Raw genomic sequence first — 14,791 nt, 5'->3', positions numbered from 1 at the left:
CTGATCACTGATGTAAGTAGTTAGTAGATAGATGGAAAAGTTTTCAAGTGAAATTCCTAAAAAGAAATTGGCATGTTATCAGAATTCAGTTTGGGTAGAAGTATGAAATCTCTTCAATTTTTTTTCAAAATTCAATGTGTACCTTTAAATAAGAATCTCAACATGGATTTTTTTGGGTGGGAATTTTTATAAACAATTAGTTTTTTAATATTTTAAAAATTAATTTTTTAATTCATCAAATAAAATTTCAAGATAGAATACCTAGTTATCATGAGCAATTTTCAAAATTTTTCATTCAGTATTTTTGAAGAAACAACTGAACTGGCGATGTAGAAAATACCAATACGTATAGGAAATGATCCAGACAGTACAGTAACTTGACACTCCTTTTGGGGGCAGGGGGAATAGAAATCAAGATACAAGATATCATACAATAAAAAAGTATATATATAGGTATAGCTGACATTCCTGTCAAAAAGCGAGACTTTTGGGTATTTTTTTAAAAGAAAAATTGAGACTTTTCAGAATTTCTTTGTGGGAAAACACAATTTTTTTGCAATTTTAGAAGGAAACAAGGCATTTGGCAATTTTGAAAAAAGTGGAATTTATTGCTACCTATTTTTGGATAAATGCAAGAATTTAATTTTGGAGGGTTTCACCCTCCTCCCCCGTATTTACGCTGCTGGATCCAGATGAAAGATCGAAACATCAAAGGGTGCAATAAAGATGAGGAGAAGAAAACTGCTAGTAAAATTTACTGTATACCACTGTACTGATTCCAGTTCTGCAGTATAGTAAAATTTACTGGATACCACTGTACTGATTCCAGTTATGCAGTAAACAGTCTGATGTTTTATAGATTCATTATCTTTTAGTTTAGGAACTATTATATCCGCTACTTGAAAATGAGCAGATATATTTCATAGTATTCATTACCGAATGTAAGGGAATTATTACAACATTTGCGTGATTCACTACCACTTTTTCCTAGAATAGATCATTTTTATATGGTAATGAATACTTTGTCTCCGTGTGTCTACCTTATACAGTGTTTTTAAGAAATTTTACATTGAAACATAGGAATGAATACTGTGAAACACAGTAATTTGGAATTTACTGTGTTTTAATGTACTCATTACAGTGTTTTTAGGAAACAGTACTAGGATTCACTTTTTATTTTTCTCAGTGTGCTGATGAATGGATCGGGGGACGATTTCTCTTGAAGAAACCCAACTGAAATGTATTGAAGAAGCGTTTGATCAAACTAATTACAGATTACCAGTGTGAAGTGAATGATTTCTATGTTGCCATCTAGTCTACCTTGTACAAGCCATAGACCATTGACATTAATATGAGAACACCCAGGACAGACGATCCGACAACAAGTTGTACGGAATAATTTCTTGAATGACAGTGACGAAAAGTGGTATGTTGCCCTACCATTTTTTTTTTTGTTTCCTGTTTCTTTTTTCCTTTTTTCTATTTTGTTTTAAATTTGGACGCTGGAAGCCCTTCAAATGTACCCTTCTCGCGCCCGAGCACATCGCTTTGGCTGTGGGCTGTATCCACAGTTCCATGATTTGAGAAACATTGTGCGAGATTCAAGCACTGCGAAGTATCTGTGACGGCTCCGAACCTCGTCTTGCGTCTCCTAACGTATTTACTGCGTTTACAGTTCTGCACCGAAAGTTCGTCCATGATTCCGGAAAATTTTTTGAAAAATTCTAGAACTAGTGAATTTACGTAATTTTGGAATGTAGTTATTCATTTGTCGATCCGTCATTAACTCCGCCTGAAAGTATTTGTTTGAAACCAGTTAACATGCAATTTTTTTCGTTCAATGTGTCATACAGTTTGATGAGTGTCTCAATTTCATGATTGAGTATTTTTCTACATTTATTTAAATAATTATCCTACTTCGAGAGTTGTCAACTTGGCCCTCTGTGCGTCAGAAAATCTCAACATTTTTTGGGTAGTTTTTCAAAAGTTAACTTCCTCATCAATTTTCATTGATGTGAACTTAATTCCTGTGCTTGATTACGTAGGTTTTTTCCGTTTATGCTGGAATCCCTCCATTTCACCCACCTATTCGACTAATGACTGCTTGAATATAGCCGTGATCGTCTAGTGGTCAAGACGTTGCGTTATTTAATCGCAATAACCCAGGTTCGAGTCCTGGTCACGGCAGCACGATACTTACTATTAGACCTGTTTGCTTTGCTTTCCACCCTGTCCATAATACTTGTACTTAATTATTCCGAGCTATTGAGTGGATGTCAGGTCATTATTTCGGAGTCTTGAATAGGTAACGATACTCTCAAAAATTGAAATAAAGTTGCACTTGAAGTGTGATGAAATGTAGTTGGACTGGGGATCTTTAAGAGGAATGCTGTTACTTTTTATTTTTCAAATTTTGCTGTGATGCCTGAAACTTTTGGAGCAACAATCGTGTGGATATCTTGTTTCGTGAGCCTATTTCATTGTAGGTACCTAACAAACTTGAGTATAATGAGTTATGATGGTTTCCCAAATTATCAAATGAATAAGTACATATATTTGTGTGCAAAGTTTTTGAAACTAAACATCTGTGTTGATATGTACTAAGCAAATAGGAACTACATATTGAAGATCACATTTAAGTTCTTGAGTAACTTATCCCCTCCTACATACACAACATTGATCAACCACTAGTAACATTGGTTAGGCACTTGATTATGTACATACAGTGCTCGAGTATCCAACGATCCCAACAAATATTTACTAAAGAGACACCTGAGTGTACCGAGCCAAAGTTAAGCCAACTGAGGTGCAGCCACTGTACTGATGAAAGTTATAATTCTCTTTCTTGTCCATTGTTCGACGTAAATTCATCAATGTTGGAGTTTTCTGCTGCTGAAGGTGTCTGGGGATCCGGACGCTTTCTCTTGAAGAAACCCAACTGAAATGTATCGAAGAAGCGTTTGATTAAACTAGTTACAAGTTTATCAGTGAAATGAATGGTTTTTTGTATAGTCTACCTTGTACAAGCCATAGGTCATTAACATTAATATTAGAACACCCAAGACAGACGATCCGACCGCGATCCAAAGAGGAATCACGTCAGGTTGAAGAGATTTGATCAATTCAATAGTAGTTATTGTTTCTCTAATGTATGTCTTCTCTGATATTTGCGTTACGTTTCGTGATAACTTGATGACATTCACTTCAACCCAAGCGCCGATTTTTATGCACTTGTTTCCCAAACCTGCAATCTAAGTTTTCATAGCATGATAGATTTCAAGTCGAGCTCAAGTACATATGTACTATATTGTGTGAACTTTTTTTGTTAGTTGCTCAATGCAATCACTCAATGTAAGTATTTCAGAAAAGTATAATTAAATGGACCAACCTTTTTAATTGTCCCCATCCAAACAACGAATGGAAATAATACCGAAACTTCTTCTTCTCTTGACAAATTTCTGATTGTGCATCGAACCTTTTGATAATCTGTGCCACTAAATGAAACTGTATTGTTGAATGTATCTTCAGAAATTGTTTGATTTGTGGAACGTTGGGGTTTGGGATTATTAGTTGAAAATGGTTTACTGCTGTTGGTCCATGGTATTATATTCTTGTAAGGACGGATTTTCTAAAACAATCGCATGAAAAAGATCAATTAAATTATGAAGTCCGCTGAAAATGGTCATTTGCGTAAATAATTTGCACCAACAGTTAGATTTCTATAGTTGACGTTTGTAATATTATCGCATTGAATTGAACCTTGAGTCCTCGGTTGCTCCATAAGATATAACAAATCTCCAACTAGGCAAGGAGATAACCCCGAATTAGAGTATGCATCATGTAAGACATATACTCATCCGCATATAAAGATTTAAATTCTATACCATTCGTTAATTTCATCGGCCAGAAAAATATCGCACTGACTTCATTTAGGTTCACATTGCCTGAATTTTTAATGATATATTGGTGTATAGCTTTCGGTCCAGCTTCAATATCTTTTTGAACGGTTTCTGTCATGTACTGCGAGTGATCAATAGTTTGTCCGTTTGATTCGCTGAAAAAGATTTTTTTACACGTCAAGTTTCACCGATAATTTGCAATATTACCATGTTGAAAATACGTTGAGAATAATCATTAGGTCTATGGTTTATTGATTATGAACCTTCGTATGTTTTGCTTGCTCCCAATTTGAACCATTATAGATTTTTCTTGGTCAAGATTGATATGTGTGTGATTTGAATCGGAAGAATCATTGACATCGGTTCACTTTACTCAAAAAAAAATTTCAACTTCATAAAAAAGTTTGAAAATCGTCGCATTGAAAACAGGTTTTTCGAATGTTTAATTCATACCTTTTCGAAAATCAACTAAAAATTAACTTGAGCCCCTAAAATTTTGGTGGTGGTAGTTTTGGCACGTGCTCGTCTTTGATCAAGTTCGGTTTCGTTCTACACGTTCCCACCTTCCTTCCATGATAAGCATTGCTCAGGATTTCTGCTTTTATGTGGTATGTTAATCTTGACCCTATTTTTTGCGTTTTTTTGGATGCCTTCGTTTTAAGGAGATTTTTCAGTGAAATATTCTATTCGAAAAAGTACCTGCATTATTTGTTTCGTTAGTACTTGTATGTACATACATAGACATACCTACTTGAGAACTACATACTATGTACCTGTTAATCTGCAGACTGACTGTCTCAACTGTCTGATGGATAGGAATTTCAAACGAAATATCACTCAGAGTCTCATTTTTTTTCAGGTCAGTACTGTTCACCTTAGCCCAAAAGTAAAACGCTGAGCTTAGATTTTGGAATGCTTTGTCTATGCGCAAGATTACATTGAAATTGACCTTTTGAAAAAAATCATCAGGAGTTACATGAGAAAGTTGAGTGGGAATTTTGGTTTGTTGTAAATAAACGTGATATTACGTATAATTATATTTACCATTTGGTTTTCTGGTAAAGGGTTACCAATGCCGAAAGTGATGTTTTCACCATCAGCATTTATCAAGTTGGCAAGTTTATCGGTTTGAGGAGTGTTTTCATAACTATAATATTCAAGGCCTTTTGGCACTTGCAAAGTGAATTGACTCCCATACGAATCTTCTCCGTTATTCTTCACCAATACTTGAAGGTTCAAATAGTCAACGTTGGAAAATGGATCATATTGTTTGATGTTCCTGGAACAAAAAGTACCTATTTTTTTTTTTTTTTTTTTTTTTGGTAAAAATTATATTTTGTACCTAATTATCTTTAATAAGAAATTTATCTTACGGAATAATAGTAAAATTTAAGTCAGGATAACAGATGTCATCATCGCCACAGTTTCTAGAAATGTTGAAGCTGTCTGTTCGATTTGTGGGTCCGAAATTTAGTATACTAGAGAGTGCGTTTTTGTTCTTCGACTCAGCAAGTTCGTACTGGAGAGAAGCTTCCAGTGGAGTGACTTTGTCAATATTCGGCTGAAGTAGGTAAACGCGGTTTTTAAATTTTTGTATCTACGTATTTTAAATGATTGTAAGGATACTGAATGACGGACTGCAGGTTTCATTTGATCGAAAAAAAAATATGGCCTCCTACATATTGTAGGTAATTTTTCTTTTTGAGCCACGAAAAACTAAACATTCGTTTCATTAATTTTTCTCGAATCGTTTTCAACTCACGGTCCGTCGTCAGTCATTGCCTAGTATAATGAGTTCACTTCTGTTGGGTAACTTCACTTACGTCTGTATTATCGACATAAACTGTTTCGTTGTGGCAGAATTTTTTGTTTTCGGTCAACTTAAAGACTGATTTTAAAATACTATTTGCGTTCTTTAAGAAACGCATCCTAGATGTTTTCGCATATTTTGTATCAAGCGTAATATTTGTGGAAATTTCTGAAAAAAAAATCGATTTTGAATTTTCAATTGAAGAAATAAATCAACTCAAGAGCTTGTAATGTAAATAGGTACGTACTAGGTATTATTTATGATTGAAGAAAGGATATTAGATTTTTCATAACAACATACCTATTCGATTTCCAACGCCTACGCCGTTGTATTGCATGCAGATTTCGAGCGTGACACAAACATAGTTTTCATTTTTCGTCTCAGAAGGACATGTGTTTCTCGCCAAAGGGATAACCTTTCCACGGTTCGTTGTCTTGATCAAAAAAGAAAGACTCGCGGTTAAATTGATAACGGGTCGAGATCTGTAAAGTGGGAAAGAATGATAAATTTTCGCGTTCATTGCATTTTCTTCGCAAATCCATACTCACTTGAAGAGAAATGCAGCATCAGATTCGTAAGCCCCAATTACTAAATCAGGGTATTGATTTTTATCGAGATCCACTCCACCGGACAATGAATGACCGAAGGCGCTCAACTGAGATGTTTTTATCAAGTGAGCCATATCTGAAGCTTTGATCACTTGCGAAGGAGTTTTGCTGAGACCATTTTTTGAACCGAGGTAGATATAAACAGCCCCTGTCGTCGGAGCTGCACTTGCGCATGTATCATATTGGTTTGATCCTTGGTACGGAGCACTCACTGCAATATCTGTAATTTTTGTTATTTAAGTGTGCAATGATGTGGAAGTGCATGTAATGAGAATATCGAATGATTGTACTGCACCTTCGTATCCGTCCTTGTTTATGTCACCCAGCGAGGCTAAAGCTGAACCAAACCGTGCTCCTGAATCCACTCCATCTATGGTTTCGTTTCTTGCGAACATTTTTTCCTGTGAATGTAATTGCGATTTACCAATGAGTCATCTCAACAGCTAACTGTCATCATTCATGAAAGAAACGAACCCTGGTGATCACACTTACTCCACATTTTAAATCCGTTTTCGTGCACTTGATTTTACCTTGATAAAATACATAAATTCGTCCTATTTCGTAATCCTTATAATTGTTTTCATTCGCGTGCACTGGCGCACCTATGATTAAATCGTCTGCTCCATCTCCGTCCACGTCTGAGGCACACATCGAGTATCCGAAATAATCCGCATATTCTTGGCCATTCAAAGTTTTTACTCGTTCAAAAGTTGGTGTGAATATTGCTACCTGTAGTAAATCATTCCGTTAGCTGTTATTTTATAAAGTATCTCTTCACACAATCAGCCCTACTGATGAGTGTTGTTGAAGAATGAGCTTGCGTTTAAAACAATGTAATAAGTAACCTAATTTTGAAAATTACCTGTCCGTATACATTGAGCACTCGTGGAATGCCTACTGCTATACCTGATTTGCCTTTCTCAAAAAAATTCAAACTTGTCATGGAATATCCCATGTAAGAATCTAGGAATTCTGGCATCTCCCTCGTGGAATTACTAGGAGTAGGAGGAGGTTTGGTGTCCGTTGCGAACGCTACTCCTGTATAGAATTAGGGATTTCATGGTATCAATTTTATTTTTTGTGGTATTTTGCTTATTATCGATTGAGCGATGCATTTGCAGGGTGTCTACCGGGTCATATACTTCATACAAAAGTCATGTCTACTTTGAAAGTTGCAGTCATACTGGACCTACAAAAGTCATACGTTTAGCCAAAAATCACTTTAAAAAATTCAAATTTAAATTTCCCGTTTAGGTTCAATGTTAGGGATGTACTTTTTAAAAAATGTTGTGTTTTAAAATTTTGAAAAATATGTACTTTCTCAAAGGTTTTTTTTTTTAGCCTGAAAACGTTTTCATGTTCAAGTTAAAAGTTAACCCTATAACAGGGTGTCCACAAGACTGGAAAACCTGGAAAAGTCAGGGAATTTGGTCGGTCTGGAAAAGTCAGGGAAATGTCAGGGAATTTCGTAATTTTCACGCAAAATCCCTGGAATTTTGAAAATATGATCAATTGTAAATTTTGGATAAGGACCTGTGATGCAAGAAAAACGTCATTTTTTACTTCTCGAAAGACACATTTTCAAAAGCTTTTGCCCTCGCTTCGCTCGGGCTTGTTTTATTTTCTTTTTCAAAAGCAATATGACCATTTCTGGATAATAAAAATGAAGTTCTGAAACCAAAAAATGAGCTCACAAAAAAAAACATCGTTTTTACAAATATGCATCTCGAAATACAAATTTACAGGAGCTTTCGCCCTCGCTTGGGCTTGTTCTGTTTTCTTTGTCAAAATCAACTTCCTTCGAAAAAAACATAATTCAAATTCTAAAATTTTAAAAGTCAAAAAGAACCAATGTACTTGTCTTCACATGAAAAAACCTCGTTTTTATGCCTCTCGAAATGCAAATTTTCAGAAGCTTTCGCTCGAGCCTGTTCTCGTTTCTTTTTTCAAAGTAACTTCTTTCAAAAAAACATCATTCCAATATTAAAATTTAAGAAATCAAAAAATGAACTCTTGCATTAAAAAAACCTCGTTTTTAGGCATCTCGAAGTGAAAATTTTCAAAAGTTCTAGCCCTCGCAATTTTCATATTTTCTGGCCTCCAAAAATCCAAAAAACAAAAGAAAAATTTGTATAAGTCATATGAATATTGTATAAATTGGCCAAAATTGATGCATGTTTTGTTTATTTATTTTTAATATTTTAAAAAGTTAATAATCGTAGTCTAGCTGTTTCTATTGCCGAAAAAGTAGATATCTAGTTCGAAGAGGAGCTTATGAAATAAAAATTACCCCCCCCCCCCAATTATCTGGAAAAATGGAAAAATTGTTCTGGAAAACCTGGAAAAGTCAGGGAAAATCATTTCCAGAAATGAGTGGACACCCTGTATAAAATTTGAAGTGCTTTAAACTGAGCAAGGTCGATTCATGTCGCAAATGGCAATAAACTTTAAATTGTCTATTTTTCCATTTATGACACCGAATAGCATTATAAATCAAAATCAAGCGTTCTGAGGCATCTGATATTTCAAGATGAAAATATTGATAACAAGCATGTTTGAAAATAGAAAAAAAGACGAGCTAGAATAAAATAAGTTTGTGTAAAAAAAGAAATTATTGATGAAAAACAAGGCATGCGACTTCAGATAGTTATTCAAACTGCAAATGTTTGAAGGTGATTGCCTGTGGGAGGATTAAAATCGATGAGAAAATCTTTGTGTTATTAGAGAGCATTTTTCGAAATTTTGAAAACCCATGTCACAGTTCAACGCTAATTTTCAATGAAATTCTGAAAAGTATGATATCATTATACCATTTTCATTTTCTGACGCATACATCTCTCTTGAGATGATTTGCTTGGGCGAGTAAGTTTAGTTACCTCAAAAGATGACTGGGTAAAATTTTGCGAGCATTCGAATTTTATGATGGATACTGTGTCTTAATTCTGTAAGATAACTTCTAAAAAGTAACTCCAGTAATTCCACTACACGACATACGTACGTATTTCATTTTACACAGCAGCGGGAGGTAAGTGGCTTTTTCATTATAGGTACATGCTACGAAAGTATAAGTTTTCCGCCCTCCGTGCATGCTACGAAAATGCTCTATTTTTACTCGGGTCGAAAATGAAGATCTTTCAACTTTTGAAGTGCCCTGGAGGCGGAAAAAAGCATTCTACGGAAAAATGAAGTCGGGAAAATTGTATAGAGAATTAAATTTCCAAGCGACATAATGCCTTTAGTTTTTTTCTAGGAGGCTTAGTATTCGATATATTTACCATGCAAAAAAAGGGCCATACTCATCACTTTAACCAAAAACGGGCGTAAAACTTATTTTCGTAGCATGAATAATGAAAAATATCTTACAATGCAAGAAGCGACGTAAAGAATGTTTGGTCGAGTGCAATTTGACTCGCCGAGCCGAACGTCGCTTCTTGCATTGTAATATTACATACTATTTCCCGCCCGTTGCGCGGGCGATAAACGCCACTTTCCCCCATCGCAGTTATGTAAAATCGCGTACACACCACGGGAGTTACTAATGAATGCCTCCCTTGATGTGTAATATACTATTACATAATTATCTCATTACGACGAACAGATTGAGGGCTGTATTATGACACAATACCTATCATAAAATTCAAATGCTCGCAAAAGTTCACCTAGTCATCTTCTGCGTTAACTTACTCATTCAAGCAAATCACCTCAAGAGAGATGTATGTGTCAGAAAATGAAAATGGTATAATGATATCATACTTTTCAGAATTTCATTGAAAATTAGCGTTGAACTGTGACATGGGTTTTCAAAATTTCGAAAAATGCTCTCTATAACACAAAGATTTTCCCATCAATTTTATTCCTCCCACAAGCAATCACCTTCAAACATTTGCAGTTTGAATAACTATCTGAAGTCGCATGCCTTGTTTTTCTTCAATTTTACTCAAACTTATTTTATTCTAGCTCATCCTTTTTCCTATTTTCAAACATACTTGTTATCAATATTTTCATCTTGAAATATCAGATACCTCAGAAGGCTTGATTTGATTTATAATGCTATTCGGTGTCATAAATGGAAAAATAGACAATTTAAAGTTTATTGCCATTTGTGACATGAATACTTTCTGAATGTGCGATTTCCAGCAAATTTTGAGTTCTAGGCAGCAACACACCTCACTCAGTTTAAAGCACTTCAAGTTTTATTCGTCAGTTTGTCTCATAGCCAAAAGGATTAAAAATTGATATTTTTGAAAATTTTGATTTTTATGATGAAAATCATCTTTGAATTTTTTTGGCCTGAAAATGTTTTCTTGTTTGAGTTGAATGTTGAAGATGAAAATTGAAAAACAAATTGTATCATAATAGTAATCAAATTTGAATTTTTTTAGCCCTAAAATGTTTCCGGAACAGTTAATTTACAGAAAAGACTTACAAAAATCTAAACTAAGTCCTCATTCTTCAACCTGATTCCAATTTGTTTCGTCTTAAAATAAGATTTTGTGGAAGAACCTTTTAATTCTAGAATTTTTATTCAATTCCGACCATTACTCCTTACAGAGTTGTAAAAAAGTAATGAATTCATTGAAATTTTCTAATAATGAGAGAAAAGTTGTGCAAAAATTACAAAAATTGAAAATTTCGACCTTCACTTCGTTGAAATTACCTTATTTATTTCCCAAAATTTTCATATTTCAAAAATATAATAACAATCATGATAATAATAGCTTGTTTGGGTAAACTAGGTAGGTACTTCAGTTGTTCTATTGGTGACTTTTAGAATTTCGCAATTTCGGAGTCGCGAAAACAGCCGACATGTTCGTATTAACCTTTGATTGGTAGATTTTCCAATCTTTTTCTCACGGTTCTGTCATCTTTGATCAGTGCTCGATCGTGTGTTCTGTACTCATCTCATATACCTAGGTATTATATTTTAACGTGTATTACCTTTCCAACTATAACTACCAACTGCTCCTACGTAAAATCTGGTTGAATCCTGCACAAAGCAATGTTAAAGTCAGTAAATTAAACTGTGCCTACTTATCAAGTTATAATTATTGATTATTGAAGATTTCTCTGAAAATTTCTGAGACACGTTGTGTAGTCTTGTAAACGATCACCCTATACAGATCTGTGTTAAATTAAAGGTTCTATTGTCTAAAAGAATGTTAGATCGTCAGTTGCATGTACCCCCAAAATGCCATTCGTTATAAGAAAAAAATTCTAAAACCGCTTACTTTTGCTATTGCAGCGCTGAAACCAGCCTGACCGGAACCTAAACCTGTATAAGTCGAATCTGTAATCATTAGAACATTACAAATCGTTATGTACCTTCGTTAATGATTTTAAAATCTTTCAAAAAATGGTATGATTAACGAGAATTAAAGCGCTATAAAAAATTGAAATCATGCCTGTAATTTTGCTGACCTTTTCCTGAGAAAACTCGACAAGGATTGTAAGACTCGCTGAAATGTAATTGCCCTTTCGTTGGTGTATAATAACACAATCCAGTGGGATCAGAATACTCATTATATTTAACCCAGTATCTTGGAGCACAAGCCTGCAATGAATTGAATTAGTAACTTATTGTACGTACCTATCTTATAATTCAAAAACTGCATATTTTTAAAGGTATTTTTGAAGAAAAAAAGTAAAATTCTGAGTTGAAAAATCTCAAATTCAAATCATTTCTTTTTCTTCGGATCATGAAAGTGAGGAGATTTTTGAACTTAGTGTGTTTGATTTACATGAAAATGATCCCATGAACGGCCAGATTACTAAATTTTGAAAATTAGAGGCTGAACCTTCACGTGCTTGAGAATTGGGTATTTGTGTATGAGATTAAATTTTATGTGAGACCTTGTTACTCCGAAATTGTGATATGAAAATATCAAAAGCATTTAAATACCAATTGAAATTTCAAATAGTTGGAAAGAAATTTCGCCTATGCACATTTCCATTTTTGAAGTAGTCCCTTTTTCACACCCACACATTTTAAAATTTTGAAAGTTGAGGTTTTCGCCTTATCCTAATACGTAATGTAGTTACACTATTTTCACAACATACGTACCACTACGATTCCCTTGGATCCACTACTTGTCAAAGTTGCGCCTAGCCATTGTTGTGTTCGATTCTCGCCTGTTAAATTCTGCCCACCTGTAATTTTTTATTAATTAATACAGTGACCCAAAACAAAGTGTTGATTATTTGGTTAGGTAATGAAGCAATCACACTATCTACATATTTCAACATTTTTGAAACACTTATACAGCTGTACCTACCAGGAAATTTCGCTTTTTGGCAGTTATCCGGCTTATCCGCATCACAGATGTACACAGCACCTCCTTTATAATTTGGTCCTTCGAGTGTGTCTGTATCTTGTGGTGCCCCGATGAGCACTCTGTAAATCAAATAAAAATTGTGGTAATACAGAGAAAATTTTTTTGACGAAAGGTTTGACTTGAAATTTATTACAAGTTGAGGAGCGCATTGCTCGATGAAGTTCTTCAAAGATTGCTACGAGTAGATTTTTTATGTGTCGATTAGAAATTCATTTGGATACTCATAGACGAGACTTTGCGTTCAGTGTTACATAGTTCAAAAAAAGAGCAAGATGAACTTAATTCATGTTCCAATATCAAAAATATGAAAATCTTTCGAAGCGAAATAATGCGAATCATAACCAAGAGCCCCTTTGTACGCAACCTCCAGCTTGGAAAAGAACTCGAATTAACCTCAATAAAAGAACATGTCCAGCTATATTAAGCTTATAATGCCTTGATCAAATGCGAGAAATTGAAGAAATAACTCATCTGACAACACCTCCTCTAAATCGGAGCCTAAGGCCGAAATTAGCTCAAGGCATAATTGATATGACTCAAGTATAATATGTAATATTTTTTGTTTGCGAGTTATAGTGATATAGCGACATCCGTTGGTCCGCGATAAACTCAATAAATAAATCTATCTATCTAGCTAATAAGGCTTTTGACGTATTGCGGGTTGCATATCGGTTTGCCTGAACTTTATCGGTTTGGTGGGCATTCTTATCAGTGAGTATCAAAATTTCATATTTTGAGCAATTTTCACAAGGTATTTTTGAAATGTATAGCTTTTATTTAGTTTTTTCTTCAATTTTATAAACACTGTTAAACCCTGTAATGGAAAAAGATCCCCTCTTCGTCTAGTTTTAAAGAAGTTGATAAAACGTCTTTGAACCTCGACAAAGAAAAGCTGTAAATTTCAAAAACACCTTGTGAAAATTGTTCAAAATATGAAATTTTGATACTTACTGATAAGAATGTCCACCAAACCGATAAAGTTCAAGCAAACCGATATGCAACCCGCAATACGTCAAAAGCCTTATTCATGTTACTCACAAGCTTTTATTACTGTTATCAATGTATCCCGTCACAGCGAATCCAAAAAAGGAATTTGGTGGCCCATTGTAGGTAACATAAGAACTCGAATCTAAGTTAAACGCAAAATTGCCAGTGAACGAGAATACAACCGCGACAATAATGAAACTCCCGCGCAATATCTTCCGAAAAAGTCCAATATCGCGAGCTTCATTAATACCATTTAACATCTTGGAGAAAAAAAATCAAAATCCGCACAACACAGAATCAACCGTACCTCGCGAGTTTTTCGAGAAAGTATTCTCGAGATGTTATTTCAAACTAAGTAAACCACGCAAATTTTATCAACGGCATGATTTTTCCAATCTTTTCATTCGCACGAGGAATTCCCTATTGACATAAGTTTAAATTAGGTAGACTTATCAATCACAATATTGTCCAACTGACGCGATTATCGACACGCGATGACGATAGTGTGAACGCGCGTTGCTCAATTCCGGCCGAGCAAGGTGCACAGATAAGATAGGCCAAGCGTGAGACCGCTTTGCCCTATTTTAAATCCCGCTTCCACGAGGATATTTCATATACAGCCTCAATGGAGAATGAGTAATTTTCCTGAACTTTCCCAATATCCGTGAATATATTATGTAGGTAGTAGGTACTACTTATCCTCATTGTGGTTTTTCGGCAATACTCGTAATATCGTATTTTCAACTATCCAGAATCCAGATACTGGAAAAACGATCAAACTAAAGTGCCGACCATCAGAAAAAAATCTCTATCATTAGGTACACATTTTTTTGTGGGGGCTCTTTGAAAGGGAGGCACGGCACGTAGACAAACATAACGTTTGAACATTTTTCCACCATCTGTAGAAAATCCCCGAAATCAGCCGAGTCGAGTTTACGAGGAAATCTGCGTAAGTACTTTCAACTGGTATGTAACCTAGAATGAAAGAAAACTGCAATTCACCGATCATCACTAACATAAGTCGAGATGTGCGACCTGCTTTCGGGAATTTTTAATTTTGTTCGGTGGTAACTCCTACGTAATTGAAAATTTGAAAAAAGGATTTGAACAAGAGTGAAAATGTGAAATGATTGGCCCATTAACCCATAAGGTGCT

The 14,791-nt window shown here is 34.8% G+C and overlaps 1 protein-coding gene and 1 non-coding gene across 2 annotated transcripts; one reads left to right on the top strand and one right to left on the bottom strand.

The window, feature by feature from the left end:
* Positions 1-2,113: 2,113 nt before the first annotated feature.
* On the top strand, positions 2,114-2,187 carry TRNAN-AUU (transfer RNA asparagine (anticodon AUU)). The gene has a single exon. It is a non-coding gene; the product is annotated as a tRNA-Asn (tRNA).
* A 344-nt stretch (positions 2,188-2,531) lies between these two features.
* Positions 2,532-14,043, bottom strand: LOC135838529 (integrin alpha-PS2-like). The gene is made up of 20 exons (XM_065354199.1): positions 13,688-14,043; positions 12,590-12,708; positions 12,379-12,464; positions 11,736-11,868; positions 11,546-11,604; positions 11,256-11,304; positions 7,180-7,355; positions 6,810-7,046; positions 6,613-6,718; positions 6,258-6,537; positions 6,010-6,191; positions 5,723-5,877; positions 5,273-5,460; positions 4,944-5,178; positions 4,673-4,848; positions 3,885-4,054; positions 3,710-3,801; positions 3,389-3,628; positions 3,018-3,251; positions 2,532-2,938 (listed from the first exon to the last, which is right to left on the bottom strand). The coding sequence occupies exons 1-20, from the start codon at positions 13,894-13,896 to the stop codon at positions 2,831-2,833; spliced, it is 3,234 nt and encodes a 1,077-aa protein (XP_065210271.1). The 5' UTR covers positions 13,897-14,043; the 3' UTR covers positions 2,532-2,830.
* Positions 14,044-14,791: the final 748 nt, after the last annotated feature.

The sequence above is a fragment of the Planococcus citri genome, chromosome 3, assembly GCF_950023065.1.
Source record: "Planococcus citri chromosome 3, ihPlaCitr1.1, whole genome shotgun sequence".
In the NCBI taxonomy this organism is placed as follows: domain Eukaryota; kingdom Metazoa; phylum Arthropoda; class Insecta; order Hemiptera; family Pseudococcidae; genus Planococcus; species Planococcus citri.
Note: the sequence above shows the minus strand (reverse complement) of the source record. Positions and strands in the feature narration are given on the sequence as shown.

Excerpts from the sequence above, each read along its gene's own strand:
- LOC135838529 (XM_065354199.1), bottom strand. The coding sequence starts at position 13,896 with ATGTTAAATGGTATTAATGAAGCTCGCGATATTGGACTTTTTCGGAAG. Across the intron at positions 11,869-12,378 it reads GATCCAAGGGAATCGTAGTG|GCTTGTGCTCCAAGATACTG; the intron begins GTACGTATGTTG and ends AATTCATTGCAG. Across the intron at positions 4,055-4,672 it reads GTCAGTCTGCAGATTAACAG|CGAATCAAACGGACAAACTA; the intron begins GTACATAGTATG and ends AATCTTTTTCAG.